We start from the raw sequence: 12,805 nt of genomic DNA on the forward strand, positions 1-12,805 counted from the left end.
TGGCAGCCCTTCTGAGACAGAAATCGCGGGTTGTTACTTTCACCCCTCCTCCGCCGGACCCCATTCTCAGTGCGCAGCTCCCGCCAGGGAATCCGAGCCGCTTAGGCCGCGGGCTCCTAGCCTCCCGCCTCCAGCGCCAGGGCTAGCTCCGGCTAGAACCCCACGTGGCCTACACCGGCCACGGGCCCCGCCCCCGTGCGTCAGCGCGTAGCCGCGCCAAGGCGTTTCTCGGGGCTTGCCGCAGTTGCTAGGCGACCAGACCGTTTCCCCCTCCCGCCCCTGCAGCTGCGTCTCCCCACTACGCAGCCCCGGCCAGTCGGGATCGAAGGCTCGCGGAGCTGCAGTGTCTGGCCGACAGTCCCCGTGGGACCGTCGCGCCGCTGAGGCAGCCGTCCCGGCGTAGGTGGCGTGGCCGGCCGGACTCTTCAACTGGCGCCCCTCCCGCGCGGGGTCCCGAACTAGCAGATGGGAGGCACAGCTCGCGGGCCTGGGCGGAAGGATGCGGGGCCGCCTGGGGCCGGGCTCCCGCCCCAGCAGCGGAGGTAACGGCGCCGCGGGATGAGGGGCTGGGGGCGCCACAGAGAGCGGCTGGCGCTGGCAGGCGAAGCTTGGGGACGGAGAGGAGGTAGAGTGAGCCCTTAGCAGAAGGGACTAGGGCATAGGTCTGACTAACTCCCCAGGACCACCCCCATCTCGTCTCCATCAGGGCCTACCCCGCCACCTCCGACTCACTGGGTGCGGGAGAGGGGGCTAGAGCAGAGTTAGAGCAAGAAGAATTTCCACCCCTGGATTACCTCTGAAACCCTAGATCGCGGATCATGGTAAGGAGCTCCGAAAATCTAGGACTTTTTGTGGGGCTTTTTAGCAAACCGGTAGAGCCCGGGAGCAATACCTTGGAAAGAAGCCCTGTTGCTTAGAGCGGATAACCGAGAGCTGAACTCTTGGGGCTTTGCTGTGAGGGGTGCGGTCTGGCTTCGGATGTGCAGTTTATGATCTGTGCTGGGTACAGCTTTCTCCAGATCCTATTTTGAGAGATTCCCCACCTGGCGTTGTATTTTACACCTAAATGGAGAGAAGAGACCTCTGCTATCCGCTTTATTTGCACACAGACTCTTTAATTTCCTCAGGCTGTTAGTCACTAGGCAATCGTGCAGATTTTCTTTTTCTTTATAAATGTGGACACCTGTCCTGCTTTGTTTTATCAGGCTTATGGCAAAGGGTCAGTCACATCCAGAATATTTGGTTTCTGTCGGTGAAGCAGTTCCCTGTTAAAAATATAGATATAGTCTGTCAGAATGCGAGCATGTTTTTTAAAAGAGCGTTCCAAAATTATTTGTAGCGATTTTTTCCTTTTGTATTTTTATAACACATCTATAAAGAAAACTCTAGAACGAATTTCACAAAACAGCTTTTAAAGGTGACTAAGATATTCCAGGATATTTTAAAAGACATTAAAAAATTATTCCTCTGCAACATCGTCATTGTTATATTCATAGTGTATCATGTCAAATGATACAATGAAATGCTGATGTAACTGGGAAATCCGTGTTCTTGGTAGCAGATGAAATACGTTATTCAGGGCCATCTTGTGGATTAAATAAATCCTCTCTGTCTTTTGTGTTCCCTTACAGTGGTGGAGCCACAGTGTTAAAGAACAGAGAAGTGGTCCTTAATCATTTAGAATTTTGCCTCCACCATCCACCAGAGAATGAAGTAGAAAGAGAAGTAAATTCAATACATTTTATGATTTAGAGCATCCTTTTCGTGTTTGCTGTAGTACTTACTGTATTTTTCTACAAGTTAGGTAGACGTAAATAGATAAGTAAGTAAATGAATAAAGAGAAGACAGGCAGAAAAGGGCTTTTTATTTCTTGCCTGTAAGACCCAGAAGTGTGTAGACCGAAGCTAGTCTTCCCATTAACATGGGGAAGACAGACTCAGAGGAGAAGGTAGCACAGCCAGTGTTAGAGCTGAGATTAGAATCCAAGTCACTGACTTTGAAAAACGATTACCTGTGTTAGTTTTTTTCTGGTCTGTTTTTTTCTCTATGAGCTTCAGATTCAAACTAGCCTTTATTTTCAAGTAGTACATTATTATGAGATCCTTCTGTGTGCTTATTGTTTTTAACAACATTCAGAAAAACTTGTCTTAACTATTTTAAAATACAAACCTAGAAATGTTGTCCTTAAAAAACAAAAGTTGGATTTCCTCAGTTCCTCTGCCAAATACCCCGGTTGTTTGTATTCAATGCCAAAATGTAGTGTAGACATTTATTTCTATTATTGTTCCTTGTAGCAGATATGAAGCAGTTAAGACACAGGATGTTTCGGAAAGACAAATTTGTATTCTTCAGTTACTGACAGATTTTATCTGCAATCCTTTCAATTAGGTTGGGGGATGGTGTCTATGATACCTTCATGGTAATAGATGAAACCAAATGCCCACCCTGTTCAAATGTACTCTGCAATCCTGAACCGCCTCCACCCAGAAGACTCAATGTAAGTAAAAGAAGTAATTCTTTGTACATGAATTGTTTTGAAAAGGAGGAAGTGCTACTTAATGCTCAAGGTACTCTTATGTTTCACTGACAACCAGACTTTGTTTCTTTTTGATTTCTCTTGACTCTGGAATGACAATGTCTGTAGTCCAAATTTAGCTTTTCAGAATGGTTTTGATTTGGAACCCACCCTTTTATTTCCGTCTCCACTGGGATAAATATACAGCACTAGGAAAAAAATAGTATGCTACTTAAATGTAGGTAATGCTTATTTGTGTATAGGATAATATACACCTGGTATTACGAAGGCTCCTTTTATCAAAAATAAGAAATAGAAAACGTCTCGGAATTCAGAGATCTGCAGGGTTTTTTTCCCCCTGCAAGATGGAAATGTAGTCCTTGTTTATTAGTATGCTAAAGAGAACCAAACCATTTCATAGCTAGATCATAAATAAAACAGTTTGGTTTTTGATGCATCGTTTTGGGGGCTGCAGACAACTTAGCTTTTTTTTTTTTCTAACTTAAGATAAAATTAATTCACATTCCCTCAGCATGCATAGATAGAGTACTAGGCAGAGCAGGGTTTGGCCAGCTTCCATAACAAGGAGAGACTATCCTATGACTTTAAAATTTGCTGCGTATGTCATCAGATGAACAAACTGAATAATCGAATTGACTCATTTGTAATATTTCTTCTTCTTTTTTTTTTTTTTTCTTTTTTTTTGAGATGTAGTCTTGCTCTGTTGCCCAGGTTGGAGTCTCGCTCTGTTGCCCAGGCTGGAGTGCAGAGGCACAATCTCACTGCAACCTCTGCCTCCTGGGTTCAAGCAATTCTTCAGCCTCAGCCTCCTGAGTAGCTGGGATTACAGGCATGTGCCACCATAGCTGGCTAATTTTTTTCCCCCATTTTCAACAATTTTTGCTTAAAAGCCACCTTTTTCCCACCTTTTTATTTTTTTTCCGAGATGGAGTCTTACTCTTTCACCCAGGCTGGAGTGCGGTGGTGTGATCTTGGCTCATTGCAATCTCTGTCTCCCAAGTTCAAACAGTTCTCCTGCCTCAGCCACCCAGATAACTGGGGTTACAGGTGCCTGCCACCACGCCCAGCTAATTTTTGTATTTTTAGTAGAGACAGGGTTTCACCATGTTGGTCAGGCTGGTCTCGAACTCTTGACCTCAGGTGATCCACCTCCCTCGGCCTCCCAAAGCAACTGAGATTACAGGCATGAGCCACTATGTCCGGCTCTTTCCCCACTTTGAACACTAATATACAAAGTGTGAGCTAAAAATATTTTAAAGGCTGATAACCCTATTTTTCATCCCCTTTCTGGAGTGCAGTGGGGTTTCTTTCCATTCTTTGCAAGTTTATTTCGTTAATACATCAAAATGTCTAAGAACTTCAGAACCATATACACCTTATGTTGACCATCAGATTGCTTGCTTACTTACGCCAATTGGCTCACCTCTGTAGGAAACTATTTGCAATTGGGTTGAAGTGTTAGCATCTGACTTTCAGTCATTTTAACTTTGACTCAGAGTTAGCCATGGCTATTTCCCTTCCAGTAGGTCACTTATATTGTTTGTTTCAGGATCAAAATGAATGGTGTTCAGAATAACACTTTTGTGGGGAAGCAAGAAGACTTTAGATTTGAACTCAATGATGTCTTTACTCTTTATTTTTATTTTTTTTGAGACAGAGTCTTGCTCTTTCGCCCAGGCTGGAGCACAGTGGCACAATCTTGGCTCACTTCAACCTCCGCCTTTTGGGTTCAAGCAATTCTCCCTGCCTCAGTCTCCCGAGTAGCTGGGATTACAGGCACCTGCCACCATGCCAGCCTAATTTTTGTATTTTTAGTAGAGATGGGGTTTTGCCATGTTGGCCAGGCTGGTCTCGAACTCCTGACCTCTGGTGATCCACCTGACTCAGCCTCCCAAAGTGCTGCGTTTATAGGTATAAGCCACGATGCCTGGCCATCTTTACTCATTTTGCTGGAAAACCGTGTCTTTTGACCTCTTGGTACCACATACATTCCATTGTGCCATGACTCTATCCTGAGATCCTGTTGCTCTTTTTACAAAGTCTTCTAGCTTTATTTATTCAAGATGGTCTTATGTTCTCAGGGTAAACTATAAACCATTTGCCCATATGCTTTTATTGAGTTAAGTTTTGCATTACAGGGATTTAGGGCTTGGGAGCAGGGGAAAAGGTAGGGTTTTAAATTTGGATGAGAAGGATGTTCCTTTTGAATTTCTCAATAAGATTTTTAAGACTTGATTAATATAGTAGAAGATTCTATTTGAAATGCCACAAGCTGTTGAAATTAGGAAGCACTCTTATGAAATACAATGTGATAAATTTGACATTATTCATCTGTCTGAATATAATTATAGGGTTAAGTAAATACTTGGTAGAGTCAATCATATACATTGCTTGGTTATTGTGATTATAATGTGATTATAGCCCTAGACTAGAAATATCTAGTGTTTTTTTCAATAGGCTTTTGGGGATGAGGTGGTGTTTGGGTTACATGAATAAGTTCTTTAGTGGTGATTTCTGAGATTTTGGTTCACCTGTTACCCTAGCAGCGTATACTGGACCCAGTGTGTAGTCTTTCTGTTACTCCCGCCCACAATATCCCCAGAGTCCCCAAAGTCCATTGTATCATTCTTATGCCTTTGCATCCTCTTCATGGCTTAGCTCCCACTTATGAATGAGAACATACCATGTTTAGTTTTCCATTTCTGAGTCACTGCTCTTAGAATAATGGTCTCCAGTTCTATCCAGGTTGCTGTCAATGCCATTATTTCATTCCCTTTATGGCTAAGTCTTATTCCATGGTATATATATACCATAATTTATCTACTCCTTGACTGATAGACTTTTGGGGAAATATTTAGTGTTTTGAAACAATTAGACTTTACTATGTATGAACACTGTAGAGTTTTCTAGAATAATGGAAGGAAGGTTTTATTTATAGCACATCAGACTTGATGTGTAATTGATTCAGGCCAGTATTTGGGTTATTTGTAGGAAAGGAAAGAAAGTTAAGAAGAGAACCCCTCCCTGTGTAGAAAATTATCTACCATAATTCTCCAGTTTCACTGGAGAGGATGATTCGATAGTGTACTACACTGAAGTAGCATACTCTGTTCTGGAAGGCAGGCTTCAAGAGAGACATAAAGTGCCGCCTATGTTGAGAATGTCAACGGGAGAGTAAGAGAGCCTGACATGTTGGGTGAGGTAAGGGGGGTGTAGTGGGGAACCTACACAATGGTGGTGGTAGGCACAGCACGGCCCCTTTTAGGTATCCACAGGTCTTCTGCTTGAAATTTTGACACTTCTGTTTAGTTCCGAAAGGCAAAGTCAGACTTATTTTGTGAGGAGAGAAATTTAGGCTTACTTTAAGGAAAAACCATGAATCATGGACTCCAATCATGGCATATTTAATATTATTGTAATAGTTCTGTGGAAATTACATTTCTGGTGTATCTGTTCTTATTAATGTTGTGTACTTGAGACGTTCTTATTATCACAAACAGAAATGAAGGGTTCCAGAGCCAGTACAGCCTTACACATCGGCAGAATAGAGGAAATTCCCAGGGACAGACCCTGCACCACTAATACCTTTCCTAGCAGCTTGCCACCGGAGACTGCGGTTCCTAGAGAGGCATTCCTTTGGGTTAGGGCATTGATGTTCTGTTGAAGTTCAACTATCCATGGAGAGGTAACACAGTAAATTGAATAGCGGGTGGAAAGCATGTTTTATATGGAAAGAAAGTGGGTGAGGCAATTCCATGTATCCTAAGTGAAGGCCTATTGTGGGTGTCGTCATTAAGCAAAAGGCACAGTTAGTGCTAGACGCTTGCTGGAGGGAGCTCAGACTAGAGAAATGGAGGAAGCCACCAGAGAGAGAAGAGAGAAGGGGAAGAGGAAGGGTGTATAAGAATTTAAACTTTAATGTATTGAGAATTTTGCCAAAATGTAATCAGTGTCTTTTAAATATTTTATGGTTGGTAAAATTAGAATTACTAATTAGAATGTGAGCCACACAACATCCTGCAAGTAGGTATTAATTTCCACATCTTACAGATGAAGAAACTGAGGCTCAGGAAGGCAACAGGGACCTACAGCTTTTTTTTCTTTTCTTTTTTTTTTTTTTGAGATGGAATCTTGTTCTGTCTCCCAGGATGGAGTGCAGTGATGTAATCTTGTTCAGTGCGACCCTCCGCCTCCTGAGTTCAAGTGATTTTCCTTCCTCAGCCTCCCAAGTACCTGGGATTACAGGCACGTGCCGCCATGCCTGGCTAATTTTTGTATTTTTAGTAGAGACAGGGTTTCACTATGTTGGCCAATCTGGTCTTAAACTCCTGACCTCAGGTGATCCGCCCACCTTGGCCTCTCAAAGTGTTGGGATTATGGGCATGAACCACCACACCCAGCTGGACCTACAGCGTCAAGTAGTGTAGCCAGGACCCAAACCCAGGCCTTCTGACTTCTTGTTTATTCAGGATGTGTTTCAAAGACTTAGGCAGTAAATATTTAGATGTATTAAAGTTAGTAACGATTTTTAGGAAAACTAGCCAAGATGCATGCAGATGTTTGTTTTTATTAACTAAATCTAATTAAAACCAAACAATTAAAATATTTTCCTAGTTCCACCAAATTTACTTCCAAATAGATTGCAGGCTGGAGTGCAGTGGTGCAATCTCAGCTCACTGCAACCTCTGCCTCATGGGTTCAAGTGATTTTCCCATCTCAGCTTCCCAAGTAGCTGGTACTACAGATGCGTACCACTACGCCTAGCTAATTTTCGTATTTTTATTAGAGATGGGGTTTTGCCATGTTAGCCTTGCTGGTCTTGAACTCCTGATCTCAAGTGATCCACCCACCTTGGCCTTCCAAAGTGCTGGGATTACAGGAGTAAGCCACCACGGCCGGCCAATATGTAGCTTCTATATGCAGGCCTGTTTATTTTCTTGACCAGTGATAATTTTCTACTTTGGTATCAGAGAGACTGTATCTGGCCCCTTTATTTTAAAACTATTTTAAGGCCATGGCTGCATTTGAACTGGCTCTGTGACTTTATTTAAGATCATATAAGTGTTCTATAAATATCTAAATTGATCAAATGACTTTTAAAAAGGAGCAAGCAGGACTTTTGTAACTGAAACGGGGGCTGTTTGAGGTATGCCTATACTTAAATTTTTGTCATTTATGTTTTTTTTTTTTTTTTTTTGAGATAAAGTCTCGTTCTGTCACCCAGGCTGGAGTGCAATGGTGCTGTGTCAGCTCACTGCAGCCTTCACTTCCTGGGTTCAAGTGATTCTCCTGCTTCAGCCTCCCAAGTACTGGGATTACAGGCCTGCACCACCATGCCTGGCTAATTTTTGTGTTTTTAGTAGAGACAGGGTATCACCATATTGGCCAGGGTGGTCTCAACTCTTGACCTCATGATCCTCCCACCTCAACCTCCCAAAGTACTGGGATTACAGATGTGAGCCACTGCACCCGGCCTCATTTATGTTTTTTAATATTGTTTTTTGTTATTTATTTTTGGTAAGTTATAAACACAATTTTTGTTTTGCTTAGGTTATATTAGAATTTCTAGTTTTTCAAGGTTTGGCCACTTTTTAGCTTATATTTTTAGAGATTATAACTGCAGCCCAGAGCTCCTCCAGCATTATCTGTTCCTCATACTATAGGCTCTCTAAAATTATCAGACAGACAAAGGACATTTTTCAGGGTCCATTGAGAAAAATAGCTGTTCTTTTAAGTATCCTACGCTTCCTTTTATTTTTAACAACAGATTTAACATTTTTATCTTTGCAGCCCCTTCTTAATATTTTTCACTTGTTTCTTTTTCTTTCTTTCTTTTTTTTTTTTTTTTTGAGACAGTCTGTCACTTCATTGCCTAGGCTGGAATGCAGTGGCCTGATTTTGGCTCACTATAGCCTCCACCTTCCAGGTTCAAGCTATTCTCCTGCCTCAGCCTCCCGAGTAGCTGGGATTACAGGCATGCATCACCACATCTGGCTTTTTTTTTGTTGTTGTATTTTTTAGAAGAGGTGGGGTTTTGCCATGTTGGCTAAGCTGGTCTCAAACTTCCAAACTGCTGGGATTATAGGCATGAACCACCATGTTTAACCAAATTTTTAATTTTTAATTTTATGTATTTTTTGAGATGGGGTCTCTCTCTGTCGCCCAGGCTGGAGTGCAGTGGCATGATCTTGGCTCACTGCAACCTCCACTTCCCGGATTCAAGCAATTCTCATGCCTCAGCCTCCCAAGTAGCTGGGATTACAGGCGTGCATCATCATGCCTGGCTAATTTTTATATTTTGAGTAGAGACAAGGTTTCATCATGTTGGCCAGGCCAGTATTGAACTCCTAACCTCAGGTGATCCACCTGCTTCGGCCTCCCAGAGTGCTGGGATTATAGGTGTGAGACCAAAAAATTGTATTTTGTAATGTGTACGATATGACGTTTTGATATACACAGTGAAATGGTACTACAGTCAAGCCAATGAAACATACCTATCATGTCACATAGTTACCCTTTTTTCTTAATACTAATTTTACTTAGGTGTTTGGTTGTTTTTGTCCTTCTTTTCCTCTGTCTTATTTCAAAAAACTTTGTTTCAATTAAAAGAATCTTAATTCACAGGAGTAAGTAGAGCTTTTTTCTGTGGGTCACTATCCCTTCTAGGAAAAGGTTGTGCCGAACTTATTCACTAAGGAGTAGTACTCCTTTATCAAAGAGGCTCTTGCTGGGGAAGAGTTTTATAAGAAGCACCCCAGGAACTTGGATCCTCACTGTTATCAGGTACTTGAAGAATTGGTCCACATGACCCCAAGAGTTCTCTCTAACTTAGAGCTTTTGTGACTCAATGAACTGAGTTAAAAGGCTGCAGTAATTTATATGGGGGCCTGGGAGTAGATGATTGAGCACTTTGTTGATTCCAGGCCATAGTGAGCATTCAGCTCTGCTAGTCTACAGGTACTAGGAGAACCTGGTGCTGAGCTATGTCAATGGGAAGGACCCTGGAATAGGAGCCAGAAGACCTAGGTTCAAATTCTGCTTCTGTCACTTGATAGTACCTTCTTGTTTACACTTCCGTATGCATTATTTTGATCATGCTACATGCCATTAAGATTTGGGAAGATACTCAAAGCAATTAGTAAACAGTACAAGACAGTGCATGTATTATACATAATCAAATACCAAATTATGGGGAACAAGCTGGAGAAGCTGCAGTTAGGATGTGAAGTTAATTAGTATGGTCTCAGAGTAGTTCTAAGTGGAAGAGAGAGGAACTGAATTGGGCTTTGAAGGAATGTAGAAGTTGAGGGGATGAGGGGGTGGAAGGATTCTCAGTACAAGGACACATCTATAAGAAGGAACCTGGCATGTTGGGGGCGTGGGAAGACCATCTTGTTTTGAACAAAGCAAGGCGTGTATGGGGATCAGGGATGGCTGCAGTATTCAGGGAGTCTGAAAACTAAATAGCACAAGTTGCTAGAGACTCTTGCTTTTCTTAACTCCTTTTTGAGTCATCTCAACTTTAAAATAAACATGACTGGACATGTTTTGTTATTCAGTCGGAGGAGGGAGGATTATTCCATCTTTCTCATGTTTTAATGACTTTAACATTGGATTCATTTTCTCTTTAATAGATGACCACTGAGCAGTTTACAAGAGATCATACTCAGCACTGTTTGGATGGAGGTGAGATGAAGGTAGAACAGCTGTTTCAAGAATTTGGCAACAGAAAATCCAATACTATTCAGTCAGATGGTATCAGTGACTCTGAAAAATGCTCTCCTACAGTTAGCTTGAAAACAGTAAAACCCAGCAGTTCATCCAAGGCACCCAAAGTGGTGCCTCTGACTCCGGAACAAGCCCTGAAGCAATATAAAAACCACCTCACTGCCTATGAGAAGCTGGAAATCACTAATTATCCGGAAATTTACTTTGTAGGTCCAAATGCCAAAAAAAGACACGGAGTTATTGGTGGTCCTAATAATGGGGGTTATGACGATGCAGACGGAGCCTATATCCATGTACCTCGAGACCATCTAGCGTATCGATATGAGGTGCTGAAGATTATTGGTAAGGGGAGCTTTGGGCAGGTGGCCCGGGTGTATGATCACAAACTCCGACAGTACGTGGCCCTAAAAATGGTGCGCAGCGAGAAGCGCTTTCATCGCCAAGCAGCCGAGGAGATCCGGATTTTGGAGCATCTTAAAAAACAGGATAAAACTGGTAGTATGAACGTTATCCACATGCTGGAAAGTTTCACATTCCGAAACCATGTTTGCATGGCCTTTGAACTGCTGAGCATGGACCTTTATGAGCTGATTAAAAAAAACAAGTTTCAGGGTTTTAGCGTCCAGTTAGTACGCAAGTTTGCTCAGTCCATCTTGCAGTCCTTGGATGCCCTCCACAAAAATAAGATTATTCACTGTGATCTAAAGCCAGAAAACATTCTCCTGAAACACCACGGGCGCAGTTCGACTAAGGTCATTGACTTTGGGTCTAGCTGTTTTGAGTACCAGAAGCTTTACACATATATCCAGTCTCGGTTCTACAGAGCTCCAGAAATCATCTTAGGAAGCCGCTACAGCACACCTATTGACATATGGAGTTTTGGCTGCATCCTTGCAGAACTTTTAACAGGACAGCCTCTCTTCCCTGGAGAGGATGAAGGAGACCAGTTGGCCTGCATGATGGAGCTTCTAGGGATGCCACCACCAAAACTTCTGGAGCAATCCAAACGTGCCAAGTACTTTATTAACTCCAAGGGTATACCTCGCTACTGCTCCGTGACTACTCAGGCAGATGGAAGGGTTGTGCTTGTGGGGGGTCGCTCACGTAGGGGTAAAAAGCGGGGTCCCCCAGGCAGCAAAGACTGGGGGACAGCACTGAAAGGATGTGATGACTACTTGTTTATAGAGTTTTTGAAAAGGTGTCTTCACTGGGACCCCTCTGCCCGCCTGACCCCAGCTCAAGCGTTAAGACACCCTTGGATTAGCAAGTCTGTCCCCAGACCTCTCGCCACCATAGACAAGGTGTCAGGGAAACGTGTAGTTAATCCTACAAGTGCTTTCCAGGGATTGGGTTCTAAGCTGCCTCCGGTCGTTGGAATAGCCAATAAGCTTAAAGCTAACTTAATGTCAGAAACCAATGGTAGTATACCTCTATGCAGTGTATTGCCAAAACTGATTAGCTAGCAGACAGAGATATACCCAGAGATGCATATGTATGTATTTTTATGATCTCGCAAACCTGCAAATGGAAAAAAATGCAAGCCCATTGGTGGATATGATTTTGTTGGACTAGATTTTTTTTTTAACAAGACAAAACATTTTTATATGACTATAAAAGAATCCTTCAAGGGCTAATTACCTAACCAGCTTGTATTGGCTATCTGGAATATGCATTAAATGACTTTTTATAGGTCAATGCATCTTTGTTATTATTGTCAGATATATTTCAACTGATATACTATTGGTTTAAATCTCTTTCTCTCAGTGTAGAAGGTGTTTCAAAAAATGTATCCTAAGTACTCACTTCTAGTGTCCCCTGGCATCTGTTCTGGTGGGGTAATTTGGGATGTGGTGGTAGCTGTGAATAAGAGCCAGTGCTAGGTCCCTTGCCCCAGTAGGCCATCCTCTAGGGTCATTCTAGGTGAAAGAGCTTACAGCAGACTGTGGGGTGAGGGAGCACCAGGAAGCTGTTGGTGACCTGGACAATTGGTGTCACTGTTTTTCAATGACTCATTCCTCTTCCCTTCAATTCTCTGATGTTCGGTGTTATTTTTTTTATCATGTTTTTTATTTTGCCTCTGATTTGTTTCCTAGTCACTCAAGGCATTTTACAGATGTCATACCAGTTTACCAAATAACCCTGTAAGGTGCTGATTTAAAAACTCAGTCATATTCACCCCTTCTTCTTCCCTCTCCCATGCCCAAGGAAGATAAAACAGCTTCTCTGCCCCAGTTGAGCCAGAGTGGTAAAGACAGAGAATAAGCATGAAAACTGCAGTTCCCCAGCTTTCTGGTGCTCCACGGACCAGCCTCCTTGCTGCATTTTCATGGAGTCTCTTCCTTATAAAAGGAATCACTCTCAGGGAAAGCTTACTACGGTTTAAAAACGCTTCTTTTACATTTTTCCCCTTTCGTTACAGCTACCTGCCACCTTAATGTGCCACCTTTTTTCCCACTTTCACTTTAAGCTTAATGCTATTCCCTAGATCTGAGTGAACTTCAGGTAGAAGAAGAAAACTAAAAATCCAGAAACCAGTGATA

At 42.6% G+C, this 12,805-nt stretch overlaps 1 protein-coding gene across 7 annotated transcripts; it reads left to right on the forward strand.

Moving 5' to 3' along the window:
* Positions 1 to 314: 314 nt before the first annotated feature.
* On the forward strand, positions 315 to 11,960 carry DYRK3 (dual specificity tyrosine phosphorylation regulated kinase 3). 7 transcript variants are annotated; one of them, XM_078357012.1, is made up of 5 exons: positions 315 to 542; positions 707 to 821; positions 1,632 to 1,725; positions 2,390 to 2,498; positions 10,172 to 11,960. In XM_078357012.1, the coding sequence occupies exons 4-5, from the start codon at positions 2,418 to 2,420 to the stop codon at positions 11,726 to 11,728; spliced, it is 1,638 nt and encodes a 545-aa protein (XP_078213138.1). In that variant the 5' UTR covers positions 315 to 542; positions 707 to 821; positions 1,632 to 1,725; positions 2,390 to 2,417; the 3' UTR covers positions 11,729 to 11,960. The 7 variants fall into 7 exon arrangements, with proteins under 7 accessions (XP_078213138.1, XP_035136518.1, XP_008983819.1 ...); XM_035280632.3 differs by lacking the exons at positions 315 to 542; positions 1,632 to 1,725 and adding exons at positions 6,038 to 6,222; positions 9,204 to 9,320 and having other exon boundaries at positions 740 to 821; XM_035280627.3 differs by lacking the exon at positions 707 to 821.
* Positions 11,961 to 12,805: the final 845 nt, after the last annotated feature.

Source organism: Callithrix jacchus, chromosome 19 (assembly GCF_049354715.1).
Source record: "Callithrix jacchus isolate 240 chromosome 19, calJac240_pri, whole genome shotgun sequence".
Classification (NCBI taxonomy): domain Eukaryota; kingdom Metazoa; phylum Chordata; class Mammalia; order Primates; family Cebidae; genus Callithrix; species Callithrix jacchus.